Source organism: Macrobrachium rosenbergii, chromosome 26 (assembly GCF_040412425.1).
Source record: "Macrobrachium rosenbergii isolate ZJJX-2024 chromosome 26, ASM4041242v1, whole genome shotgun sequence".
NCBI lineage: Eukaryota > Metazoa > Arthropoda > Malacostraca > Decapoda > Palaemonidae > Macrobrachium > Macrobrachium rosenbergii.
In genome coordinates, this window is record NC_089766.1 from 8,173,671 (window position 1) to 8,188,022 (window position 14,352).

Sequence of the window (14,352 nt, forward strand, 5' to 3'; positions counted from 1 at the left end):
TTATGAAATATATTGTTTAATGAAATATATTGTTATTCCAATAAGCTCTTTCACCAATGTTTTAAATTACCATCCCACAAGTATACGATTTTATATATTTCCAGGTATAATTTGCTGCCTTATGTCAGAAGAACCTCTTATTATCTAAATGGTACTCCATACTAATCAGTCCTCCTTACTTTTGCTAAAACCACAATGCCTCATTCTGGATGGACAAACCACTTGCCAAATAAGTTGGTTGAAAGCAAGCAAATTGCAGCTTATGGAGGACCCTCATTTCTAAGAGTCCAGTAGGTGACACGACACAGATGTGAGCACTTCTGACGAACAGCTGCAGACACACAAAGAGAGCAGAGGCAAACTGGATGCATGTTAAGTCTCAAAAACCTTACGTTGTTCTGATGAGTACAGAAAAATAGAGCACAATGAGTGTGAGCAAGCATGCGCCTGTATGGCCAAAGACATGATGCAGAAGCTTTATTAAGCCCGACTGTCAAAAACCGTCAGCCTCTTAAGTACAATCAGACAGCTAAGAATAAAAAGCTAGACCTCTCCAAACAGAACAGCCAATTTGAATGCAGCCAGAGACAAAAGACCAAATATGGAGGCATTGACATAAATAACGCAGAATAGGCATGACCCCTAAAATGAAGAGAAGTAGACAACAAGCTAATCAAGTGAGTACAAAACAGTAACGACTAGGAAGAGTTTGGGGCTAAGAAAATGATAAGAGTGCTGACACTCGAGACAAATCAGGCATATGAACCAAACCCAAGATTGAAGAGTGGTAATCTTGAAAAATTCAATGGAAAGCCAAGAATAGGCCAAAAGAAGATAAACACTTACTCAACTTACCATCCATTAACTGGAAAGGCGACGAAGATAAACACTTACTCAACTTACCATCCATTAACTGAAAAGGCGACTAACAGAAAACTGGCCAAAGACCTCTAGACAAAAAATGACCGGCAGGAGGCAGTGGCCTGGCTGAGTGATGATGATGCCTGTTGGCAGAGGTATGACTTGAGATAAGAGACTGCAGCTTGGGAATAGACAAGTGCACACACAACAGGAGTTGCTGATATTGCACCAGTGGCACGACTGAGGGCAGAACATCATCTGGTGCCATGAAAATGATGGATGCCTGGAACAAGTCCAGTGTCAAAAGAGCTAAAGAAGCCAGGAGGACGACTGACTGCAATATGCACTAAAATTCATTTGTATTTTTCAGCTGCATACTTTAACAGACACTTCATCATTTCTGTGCAGAATTTATCAACTTGAAGATTTACTTTTGTCTCAAAACTAAAAGTGAAAGTTGAAGTGGAACCAAGAATACTCAAGGAACCTGCAGGGTCTATTCTACTCTCACAACAACAGGAATAATAATTATTTTGGGCAGTTTTCTCCTCCAGCAATCTTACATCTTGACACAATAAATGTGGACAATCACTGTTCCCAGCACCCTTTTAGGCTTCCTTAGTTTGCATGATCATTTCCAATGAGTTCTAGCTAATCACTTAGTCTCAACAACAGGACCCTTTAACCAATCTTGCATGATGTTCACAAATTAATAGTACAGGTAATGTTGATTCAAAGACGCAACAGACTTACTGTTCTATCTGGCAGAAGTTTCCAGAGCTGCTTCCACCCGGAGCTTCAACAGATTCATCTAGAGCATTTGTGGTGCCCATGTCAGGTTTGATAGTCCTCCTTCCCGAGGCTTCATTCACAATGGAGCCTGGCTCTCTTGCTGCATTGTCTTCAAGGCCTCTGCCCATGTTTGAAATGACCAGTTTGAACCTGTTGTAAAGAAAGCTGGGCAACTTAATTTGGTTGCATAAACTTTGTGTTTAATCTAAATTGAGATTCGTGACACTTGATGATAGGAAAGTTCAATTAACTAAATAGCCATATTGGAATGGAATGGAATATAGAATTTAGGCCAGAGATCAAGCACTGAGTCCTACGAGTTAATTCAGTGCTGAAAGGGAACTTGATCATAGGTCATTCTGTGCTGAAAGGGAAATTGAGAGTAGAAAGGTTTGAAAGGTGCAACAGAAGGAAAACCTCGCAATTGCACTATGAGACAATTAATAGGAGAAGCTAGAAAGAAAGATACAGGAAAGAGAATATTAATGGAGGTACAGTAAAAGGGATGAAAGAGGCGCACATAGATTAGATATAGATATGCACACTTTCCCCAGAAACTGTTGATTTCTTCACTTTGGGAGCACATGTCAGTACTAAGCCCAGATTCCAAATGAAGAAAATCTAATACCCGGGCAAGATTTGAACTCGCACCCAGGGTATCAAAACTAAGTAATATGGCGAGGTGAATAAACATTACTTTGTTTTGATGCCTCAGATGTGAGTTCGAATCTTGCCCAAAACGTCAGAATTTCTTCTTTTCTTTCTTCATTTGGATCTAGGCTTAGTAGTGACAAGCATTTCCAAGTGTGAAGAAATCGACCGGTTAGAGGGCATTGTGATCAATGGAATTACATTACACACACACACACATATGTATGTATGTATGTATGTGTTTGTACCAGTTCATTTTAGATGGGTGGCTCCTTGAGGGATGCAACCTATCAGAAAAATATGTACAAAATTTAGTTTACAATCAGTGATCTGTTTCATATATGTAAAGGGTTATGTATTGGTAACTTGGTTACAGTAACCTTGTTTTCAGGAGAAAATAGTTGAGAGAGAGTGAGTATACTCTTCCTCTACCTTTTAGAGGAAATTATGAAATCCCTCAAATTTTCCAAACTGCCCCTTTCCTCTTCTCAGCTTCAAAGCCTGGGGATAGGAGGGCCTAGTGTGGACCTCTTCACCCCTTCTACCAACAGAGATGGTTAGCAAGCTACCAGTTCGTACATATGGGGAGTTTCCTTACTACAACGTTCACTTCACTCTCTGCTGCAACTCCTTCCGCTCCCCTGCCAAGCAGAAAGTTGCACAGGAATCCACTTCATTCACGAAACTTGCCTGGACCAATGCCAGATACACTTGAATGTCAGAGTAGGAAGACTTAACGATTTGGAGCAATGCCAGATGCACCTGATTGATGTCAGATCAAGAGGACTATGTATTTGGATCAATGCCAGAGGCACTTGATGTTAGATCAGGAGGGCTATCTGTTTGGATCAATGCCAGATAAGTTATCAGAGAACTGTGATATGAACAAGACTGGGAAACTTTAGACCAGGTTGGAGTAAGACTGTTGCTTTTCATGAATGAGATTGACTCATACTTGAAGTATGCTGGGGTGAAGGTTACTAGGCAGCATTGATTATTCAGTAAAATCACTTCGAATCACTCGGCAGTTGTTATTTGCAGTTGTTTACAACAGCCCTTCGTTGGCTGAGTCAGCTGAGCTTCGGACTGTCACTCGATGGGCCAGAGTTCAATTCCCCCGGCCGGCTGATGAAGAGTTAGAGGAATTTATTTCTGGTGATAGAAATTAATTTCTCGCTATAATGTGGTTCGGATTCCACAATAAGCTGTAGGTCCCGTTGTTAATTAACCACAATTGGTTCTTAGCCACGTAAAATAAGTAATCCTTCGGGCCAGCCCGAGAGCTGTTAATCAGCTCAGTGGTCTGGTAAAACTAAAGTATACTTTTTTTGTTGTTTAACAACGTTTTGTTCCCTAAATGGCAGACACCTTCCATGTTTCCAATCCAAAATTATTGTTTTTATACAATTTTTTACTTTATAAAGTACAAGTACACTAGATTTTTTTCCTTTACAAAGTACAAGTACACTGAATTTAACAGCTTTTCTTATTGCATTTGCTGCAGTGAAATATATTTTTACTATGCTGCACTAAAATGTATGGTGTCATTTTAATTTCTTCAGATTAATTCTTTAGGATTAATGTAGACAAACTGCTTATTTTCAAAGGCCCTAAAGACAGTCACAAATATTTTTCATTTACAAAATATACACAAACATACACAGAGTGGCTTTTGGATTAGTTTAATGATGGGAAGTCCAAGGAGCAGTTAAGAAGTCTGTGATGAGGTCACAGGGACAGCAGGAAGTGCTTGTAGTTATAAGAGGATAGGAAGATGGACTGAAAACGGTAAACGGTGGAATGAGTGAATCTAAAGATTATTTGAGGTGCAAGTTGATGGCAGAAGATCATGCACAGATGTACTGGAGGAAGAACAGAAAAGTCGAGAAGAAGAAAGAACTTCTTGGAGGAAAAAAAAAAAGGCTAATGAACAGTAAGATCTCAGAATGACAGATGCAAATGGGGCAATGGTCCCTTAAGTGATGCAGTCCTGGGCTGATGGAGTGAGTATTTTGGAGATTTGAAGATTTTAGACGTCAGAAATGAGACAGAGCTAAGCGACGCGAGAGCGGAAAGGCCCCATATGGCATATTTTTTTTTTTTTTTTTTAAGACAGCTTGCTGAAGAAACTGTTAAGGACACAAGGACATAAGTTGGGCAATTAAGAGGGTGCAGACTGGAAACACAAGGAGTTGATGGAACTACAAGTGATATGCGGTGATGTGGTGGTTATGAAAATGAGCAGTTGCTAAGATATTAGTGGAGGGAAAGGTTCCACAGGAATGGTTCAGAAGAATAGTTTTCCTGTTGTGTAAAGGCAAAGACGACAGGCTGAACTTGAGGAATAATTCAGCCAGAGGAATTATTGTCTTATTGGGTAAAGGTGGAGAGATGACAGACTCAAGTATAAGTATTAAAAGGCCATAACTTTAGTAAGCATACAACAGGTGTATGGAAGTGGAACAGGAGTATTACAGTAACAAGGAGTAGCATGGCATACATAAATCTCGCTGCCAATTGGGAAATTATTATTACCAGTAAATAAGATTATACAATGCATACACTATTCAGTATGTGTACAGTATACATACTGTACGGCTTGTGAGTGTGTGCTTGTTTATAATGGGAAGTTTGTAAACTGCGCTCTCTCTCTCTCTCTCTCTCTCTCTCTCTCTCTCTCTCTCTCTCTCTCTCTCTCTCTCTCTCTCTCTCTGTATGGCTTGTGAGAGCTTGTTGATAATGGGAAGTTTGTCTCTCTTGAGAGCGCGGGCACCCACCCACACATATACAGCATTAAATCTTATCACATAAGCACACGAATATTTATGTTCTCAAAACGAAACCATCTTTTTTATTAATAGACACTGAAAACGTAACTTCTTATAGCAATAATGGTTTATCAGCTGCCCGTACACACCTGTGTAAAGTTTTCCGTGTGCTGCGCTCACACACACACACGCACACGTACGAAGATTACGAGCCACCTTGAGGTCGTCAAAAGGGCGCTGTGGAGAATGAGTTACAGTTTTTCAATATCCACTGGGATGTTACTGTATTCGCCTTTTTGGCTGAAATAACTATAACGTACCCCCGCCCCACCCCAGTCCTTGGAAATGAAGGCTACTCACATGTTAAATATTTCCCTCGAATCAGTAGAGCGGAGGGTTGGGGGGGGTAGCTCTACCCTTAACGTGACTGGTCTTCCCAACGTATTACTTCAAATATAATTTCTTATGGTACTTTACGTAAATACCATTATACTCAGTCTAATATTGATCTTCTCCCTTTCCATTCGTGTATATATTTAGGTCAGGCATCACAAGCAGGTAAAGCAAGACGGCATATATTTGTATAGAATTTCCGAATGGGTGACGTAATGTAGCATGGTGCAAAAATCTGTGCTGGTATTCGTCCGCCGGTACGTACCTCGGCTACACCAACGTATGTTTTACTCTCGAAATAATAAATTGTGCTTTTAAGAACTTTTCCGTTAAACTTCCAACACTTGATTTGTCAGACATTAAGCTAAGGAATCGTAAACTTGAAAAGTGAAGGGCTTAAAAAAGTCCTGAAAGGCTAAAAAAAAAAAAAAAAAATTCCTTTTGAGACCATGCTTTGACTTAGATGACGTCGAGCGTGCTGCCGAACGCGACGAGACACGTTCTAGAACGCTCTACCGTGTAACCACAGTACATATTGTACTCAAGAATACATATACATTCTAAGGTTTTAAATTAATTACTTGGGGGTACTAACCTTTTTACTTAAGTTCAGGAGGCGAAAGGGTCGCAGAGAAGATGGGTTCTCTCTTACAGACACAAAAACGAACTTTATTAAAGTTCTCACGTTCGTGATGGTTGCTGCTGTGCTACTGAGAGACGGCATCACGGACGGCCAGGACGGAGCCGGCTGGGAAGGAGGGGGGCCGCCTCCCGGGGTTGCTCCGACTCTCCCTCCCACCAAACCGCGCCTGTTTGAATGTGATGTCACCACATTACCCATTTCACAAACTATTAAACATTTTCTTGGTGACATTTCAATAATATGGAGGCCAAAAATACCCAGACGTGGAATCACATCGCCCAATAATGATAGGCAGCATGCAGTTACGTCGGGGCGGAGGTTGAGGGACGGTACTGATTTAACTCCATCCCGGCAAATATTTGCTTAATAAAACAGACTTTAAATCACATGCTGTGGAACCATTCACCTGCATATGTCATTCGTAGAATACATAGTCCATAAACATACGTACCGGGGTCTAAGCGATGTCAGGCAGGGCAGCCGATCGAGACCACAGGTCTACCCCAAAGCCAAATCAAAAAAGTCCTTCAAAAGAAGGCATCGTGCTTACCCCATACAAAAATGGGAATAAAAGCACGTTAAAAGAAAAAAAAAATTAGTATTGAGGAATGCAGAGTTTATAATGAATGTTTCCTTACTTTCATTATGGCACTAGCATAATTTAAAGGGAAGCCAGGCATATTATCAGGAAATGGACGCATTGAGAAAACGGGGGCGAGGAATTTTGTCTTTGGCGCCTTATGCTTGAAGTGTGGCGCGCAAGAAATATTTCTAAAATTTGTAAATTGAAGCCACAAAAGAGGGGATAAAGTTCCTTTTATTGATAACAAAGAAACTGCTGTTTCTCTCGGGTAGCGTGGAACTCAAACCAAGGATATTGAGACAAATGTCTGGAAATTTGAATGTCTTGCTATGTAGAGGGAGATCCTCTAAGCGGGGTATACCTCTCAGTAAGGCAAGCGAGGGTTGGGGGATAGAGGATGGATGGGGTGATGGAAGTGTGAGGAGGAAATGTGGCGCGAGGAGGGACAAAGGAAGAAGAGATAGAAAGTTTACGCCATTTATGTGTGTGTGTGTGCGCGCGCGCATGTGTATACATTATATATTTATAAAATAATAATATTCTAGACGAAATGTAAACCACCTGCTGCCAATTACTTATTTCCTGTAAATGTGAACATAAATACTGTACATACTAAACTGTACATAGTAATATGCTGCAGGGCTTGTGAGTGTGTGATTGCTTGTACAGGAAGTTGTAACCCCCCCTCTCTCTCTCTCTCTCTCTCTCTCTCTCTCTCTCTCTCTCTTCTTGAGCTTTAAAAATTAAAGCTTGGTAATCACGTGTGCTTATGTCCTCAAATTACACCAAGGTACCATCCTTTCCTCTATACAGCAAAGTTGTATCATTTTTTTCAACTGTGTTCATTTAATTACGTCAGGAAATTAATGGATGCATTTTTTTTCTTTGTAATTCGCAAATGCAGCTGAAAGTAGCGTGTAGAAGACAATATTACCCGGAATGATCATCACAGCTTTAACTTCAAATCCCCATCCCTCCCCCCCCCCAACTTAACCAATCTCAAATGGGTGGCGGAAGGGGGTAGATTCTTCTCGAAGCTGTAGGTTGTTGGAGGCGGGGAGGAGGAACGGAAAGGGGGTGACAGAAGTAATTCGAGTGCATCGCCGACTAACATTCTACATAACTAAACAAGTTTTTAAAGTATTATTGTGTTGGCCACATACGTAGTTTATTACTAAAATTCACTTCATGTTTACGCTTTGATTACTTTATGCATAATTATGCATACATACACACATATATACACACACATATATATATGAATGAATTGGGCACTTCTGAAAATCGTGATTTAAATATATATATATATATATATATATATATATATATATATATATATATATATATATATTATATAAAAGTTGAATACTGTTGGGGTTGGTGGTATTAGCCGAATAAAACGTTCAGCGCAACAAAAGGCATACATTCATCGTGGGTGTCAGTATCTGTCCCTCCAGAACGCCGGCGTTCCATTTTTTCGTCCTCCGATCGGTTCGTGAGGCTCTCTCTCTCTCTCTCTCTCTCTCTCTCTCTCTCTCTCTCTCTCTCTCCACCGATTATTAATACTTTCGTTTTCATCGTCACAGTTTGATAATACAGTAGACCAGCCAAGCCCCCACTACTCGACACCGTTCATGACATAAAGATACAAGGCAGGTTGTTTTAATACTTGTGTGCGTGCAATACTTCCGCCATGTATAGTACCAGCCCTGTGGAAATGAATGGAAATACATATCCCGTTCACGAACGAGGAAGACGCTATATATATACATACATACATATATATATATATATATATATATATATATATATACATACATACATACATACATATGCATACATACATACGTCTGTAAGGACTGCTAAGTGGAAGTACTTAATTGTGGTACTATTCATTCATAATATTAACGTGTTATTTTTGTTAGTACTGAATTGGGTTGAGAGATATCTCCCCGTAATTTAGAAACCGCAAAGGTGTCTTGTGGTGGTGTTGTCACGTAAAAGCTTTTAGCGTTTTTTGACCAAGTAACATCAAGCTTGCAGTCCACTTTATCCATACAATCTTTATCCATACAATCACTTTTTCTCCACAAAAAAACTTGTCATCGTGAAAACCTTAAGAAAACAATTGAAAAAGAACCTAGTCTATTTACATGTGCTTACAATAATGCACAAGATTCATGATGGTTCTTAAATGCTGGCATATTAAAAAAAAAAACTCTCCAAACGTGTTCGGTTAAAGCAGTGGTTCTCAACCTGGGGGGCGCGCCCCCCTAGGGGGGCGTCAGCAATTTCCAGGGGAGGCGCGAGGCCTAGGGAAAATGAAAGAATTCTAGAATTACATTCGTTATTTTCTTAACAAGAGTGAGGAACTAATGTCCAGAAGTTTATGAAAAAAATGAAAAAGTATCGCCTTTTAACGTTAGTTTCCTATAGTCTACACTCTAGTTAGACTCGCTAGGCTTATCATTATTTTGTAATTATTTACCTCCCTCCCTGCCCCTCGAAACTCCTTCTCTTTCTCTTTTTTTTTTTTTTTTTTTTTCCTCCTAATCTGGTAGGGAATTTTACTCATAGATGCAAGGGGGGCATGGAGGGAAGGACCAGCTCTTAGAGGGGGCGTGGTAATAAAAAGGTTGAGAACCACTGGGTTAAAGGTTTCTATTCGTGAATTCAACGCATGAGTCATGTTTTAATTCAGATAAGACAGTTCTGTTGCTCACATTTTTAGGAGTCATCCTACATTATTCAAGGTCGTCGTCTCATTCAGGTTGGATAGTCTTTTAAGCAAACCATGTTTTTTTTTTTTTATCTGAATCCGCTATATGAATTTATGTTGGAAGGCTAACATACCAAAATAAAATGGGAAAATTATGTATTACTTTGACGGCACTACAACGAAGAAATTGAAAGCAGCCATAATATGGAGCCCAAAAATATCCAATCCCCCAATAATAGGGGAGCATATCCATCGCTGGCAACTGCAGTGACGTCCGGCCAGGGTAGAGGGATGGGGGATGGTGGTGGGGGGACGGGTCGTGATGCCATCAGAGAGAGTAATTCATTTCCCTCCCGGCAAGTGTTTGCCTATAAAACAAAAGACTGGCATTCACACGCTGTGGAACCATTTATCTGCATATCAATCATTCGTCGAATGCTAATTACACAGATAAATTAATTTTAGTATTGGGAAATGCGGAGGTTAAAATGAATACGTTTCCACATACTTTCATAATTTAATGGGCAGCCACGAAGTTACCTACGCATATTATCTCAGGAAATGGACTCTTTAAAAAAAAAAAAAAGTGAGGGTGGGGGAGGAATTTTGTCTTTGGAGCCTTATGCTTGAAGTATGAGACGCAAGAAATATCTCTAAAAAATGTAAATTGAAGCTGCAGAAGAGGGGATATAAATCCTCTTGTTGATAACAAAGAAACTTTTATTCCTCTCTGTTAGCGTGGAACTTAAACCAAGGATTATGGGACAAATGTCTGGAGTTTTGGAATTCGCTAAAATACAACATCATTATACCCTGAAGACCCAAGTTGTTCTCGCTTGCTGTGTCTTGCCATGAAGAGGTGGGGAGGGGAGGGCGAGGAGGGGGAGGGTGTGATAATTGCAAGGGGTGTGGCAGGACTGGGAAGACGAGGAAGGTAAAGACGATTGGGAAAGAGGTTAGAAAGAGAGAGAGAGAGAGAGAGAATTTGTAATATTTGCACTCGTGGCCTTTCTTTTAATCACAAATACTTATAAGCCAAAAAATCGTTTAATATCGAAATCACTATACTCTGGGAATAACTTACACCCAAGGATGTAAGTATAAATCTCTCTCTCTCTCTCTCTCTCTCTCTCTCTCTCTCTCTCTCTCTATATATATATATATATATATATATATATATATATATATATATATATATATATATATATATACAATGTTTGTGTGCTGCCAATTATGTAATCATTTCCTGTAAATATGAGCATGAAGTACACACCAATCAATGTGTATTTACTGCATGGAGCATGTGTTACCCATCCGGCCATTCATTACTCAAAATTAAAAATTAAAGCTTGATAATCACATATTTATGTCCTCCAATTAAGCCATGGTACCTTCTTTTCCTTTGCGCGGCAAAGATACCCAGACGTATGTATGTATATGCGTCTCATTTTCTCAATTGTTACTTTAAATTAAGTCAGGAAATTAATGAATGCATTAACATTTTCCTTGTCATTCACAAAGCAGCTCCAAATGTTTAAGAGGCATTATTACCCGGGATCATCACAGAGCGAAATCTCAGACTTCCCTCCCTGAAACGAATAACGGTCTCACTCGAGACGTTGAAGGTGGGGGAGGGGTAGATTCTTCTCGGAGCTGTAGGTTGGAGGGAGGGACGGACGGACAGACGGGGAAACGGAAGATGGATGGGGGAGGGGGTGATAGAGGCAATTCGAATATCATCATCTTTTAACGTGCTTGCTTTCCCATTTGTATGCTGGTGAGCACGACGCCTTCTTTTGAAGGACTTTGAATGTAATGGGATGGATTATAGAGTTTAGCCTAAAAGGCCAAGCAATGGTGGAATCCGAATGAATCACTGAGTGTATGTATGTATGTGTATATTATAAATATATATAATATATATATATATATATATATATATATATATATATATATATATATATATATATATATATATATATATATATATATAGAATAAAGCTTTTGATATAATACAAACATCCGATAATAATCCTCCCCTTTTCATTCGTGTTTATTCCGGTCAAACATAACTAAATCTTTCAGCGGGCGAAACAAGAGAGATGCTGCAGTTTGTGGCAGGATATGATCCTAGAAAATATAAATCGCACTTTCCAGACTTTTATTCATAGAAGGGCCAGACAGTATACAAAGCGTGAGATTTTGTACTGATTTAGTTGTGAATTAAACTTTTTATTTTTCTTCAGTTCAAGCGGGGCGAATCACTAGCGTTTGAGGTATAATACACTGCATTTGTTGGCCTATCTGTAATCGCCTATCTATCTGTAATCAGTCAGCACAGTCCTCTCTTTCAAACCTTTACTTGCCTTGCCCCCATAGACGACCCCCGGGGACCCCGCCCCCGCCCAGGTTACTAGACTGATCTGACGATAAATTTAGCGCGTTTTTCAAGTCAGCCGTGATAACCAAATCTGGGTTTAATTGGTTAAATTGGAAGATTTCATAGTCACCCAGGTGAATTCATTCAGTTCTCTGGAGATTCAATGAAAATATCGCTCGTTTATTGTTTACTTTATCATGTTTCTGTCCTAGTGATCAGTAATTCGGCTTTGCTTTGAAGTAAAAAATACAATATCACAAAACCTTGGGGAACCTCCTGAGCTAGCCTCGCTGCCAGCGACGGATTCTCCAAGTGAGGGGTTTCCTCAGCTCGTAATAGCCGTCTGAGCTGGCCTCGCTGCCAGCGACGGGGTTTTCAAGTCAAGATCTAGATAAACAGGTCTAACACTCCCGAGAGGCTATGACGTCACATTTTATTTTCAGAGTTTCTAATATACATGATTTACTTTAAGGAATATTCCATAGAAATGGCATTGCATATGCCAATAATTCTATAGCTATACAGTACTTTACCTAACCAACTGATTTCTCTCCTCTTTCTTTCGTATCTTATCCCAATGATTTTTTCATCTTTTTCTCGTCTTAGAAGCATCATATTTTTATCCTCATAGCCCTATTCAGGTACCTCATTTTGAAGAAAACACTTATCTTTGCAAAAAAATTTAAAAGTTCAGTAGGAACATCTCTTACCGTCATCTGCAACTCAGATGCCAGCTTTTTGACACAATCCTTTCCTTCCCTGAGTGTGTCACCATGGATGGCCTTAAAGACTTGCCTCATTAATTTTAATTGTCCCATGAATTTTTGTGATGGAACATGCAAATTTCCCCTATTCACAAAGTCTATCCATTTTTTCCCAGGGTCAGTGTTGCAGGCTTTCTCCCCTATTTCAGGATACTTGTTGACAAATTTTTGCACGATATACCCTCCTATATAGCATAAAGACTCTTCCTCAATAACATCATGGGGTTTATTTGATAAGCTGGTTATATAAGAAAATTCTAAACTGATCCCTGCATCGTTATTTTCAGTTTCAATGTCGATATTTTCGAACAAAATGCTGGTTATGCAGAGTTCTAATGCTAACTCTCGTTCACTTTCATCATCATTCGAAGGCACTTTATTCCTAACTAACGTTTCACCAGGTATGCAGAGAGAATCGTCATTTTCTGAAAATGAGTTAGTCTTATAACTAAAGAGTTTTGTTTCCTTCCCCAGTAAAAATGATCTGAGTCGATACTTGAAACTCAAAGTATTGGGGTACTCATGAGGACCATGCATCTGCCTAATTAATCCAAAAAAATGTTCCAAGCAGTCTTGATTGATCCTTCGGGTCATTATATAATCTAGACCAAATAAGCTGCTCAACATATCAAACAGTCCAATCAAAGATTTGCTACAAAGAATAATACCTTTCTGAAAACCTAAATAACGACTTGCATGACCTTTCACTCTCATAGTTCTCATCATGTGTTCCATCCTACCCATAAGGTCTTTCTGATAGTCTATATCCGCACCATAGGCATTTCTTCATTTTACATCCCCATACATTTCACTGGAATTCATCAAGTCAAACCAGTCATTTGCTAAATCTATGAACTCAGCTGTCACCAACCAGTTCTGGGATGAAATTAAACCTTTCTCTCCTAGAAACTTTACAGCATTAGCACATGTTTTGGACATTAACTGAGCTGCATATTTTACACGTTGCTTTTGAGTTCCTGACACATTAAGGTGATTTGGAGTCAGTTTTGGTGTTAAAGTGTATTCATTTTCTGTTTTATTCAACATTTCTCGTATAGAAGCAGATGAAATAAAGTCTCCTCTATCTGTGTAAAACCCACGCTCCAAAAAATTATTTCTTATCAACTTAATCATGTGAGGTGCATCAGCAAATACAAACACACTCCGATCTGCGCACGGATTTTTAAAAGAAACTTGACCCTGTATGGGATCCATCCTAGTTTTTTCCAGATTCTTAAATTGTTTGGTCCTAAATCATGCACCAGAGCTACAACATTAAATCCTACTTTCTCAATATAAGCTATCAAGTCAAGAAGTATATTTTGTACATCAAAATTTTCAAAACTATAAAAAATTGGTTGTTCCATTTATCTACTAGGCCTCTCAACATTACGAGTATAACAAGAGCCTTGTTGTGTGGCTTATAAAGTTCATCTAATCTTTTATCATATACCCACTCACTAGTGATGCTCATTTCGTCTACTGACATGACAGCAAATTTTTCGCAGGGGCTCATTGTTTTAGACTTCGAATTCATCAAGGCTAGGACGGAATGCAAAATACCAGGTTCACATTCGAATGCCTTTGCCCTATTACTTAAGCAACTCTCACTGGGCAATGGCAACCCAACAACTGTCCTTAAATACTTATAACACTTTGAACTTAGGCTTCTCAAAGTTAGGGCAGAGGAAATATCATTGTCTGTCCAAGTGACTCTTTTTTGAGTGACTAAAGCCTGAATTTGTGTCTTGCTTAAGATTGGCATCAAAGCATGCTCTAGCTGTTTTTCAACATTCAA

The 14,352-nt window shown here is 39.3% G+C and overlaps 2 protein-coding genes across 14 annotated transcripts in view; one reads left to right on the forward strand and one right to left on the reverse strand.

Moving 5' to 3' along the window:
- Window positions 1-14,352, forward strand: part of ArgRS-m (arginyl-tRNA synthetase, mitochondrial) — a 187,876-nt gene that overhangs the window by 64,584 nt on the left and 108,940 nt on the right. The gene's annotated exons all lie outside the window — the stretch shown is intronic.
- The window catches only part of LOC136852997 (uncharacterized), a 106,073-nt gene that overhangs the window by 20,686 nt on the left and 71,035 nt on the right, over window positions 1-14,352 (reverse strand). For 8 of the 10 annotated variants that reach the window (XM_067128113.1, XM_067128112.1, XM_067128116.1 and 5 more), the window contains exon 2: window positions 1,615-1,803. In XM_067128113.1, the coding sequence (XP_066984214.1) occupies window positions 1,615-1,781 (167 nt within the window). In that variant the 5' untranslated portion in view covers window positions 1,782-1,803. Of the gene's footprint in view, window positions 1-1,614; window positions 1,804-6,060; window positions 6,188-14,352 lie in introns of those variants that run through there. The other 2 variants (XM_067128117.1, XM_067128110.1) reach the window with 1 other exon arrangement.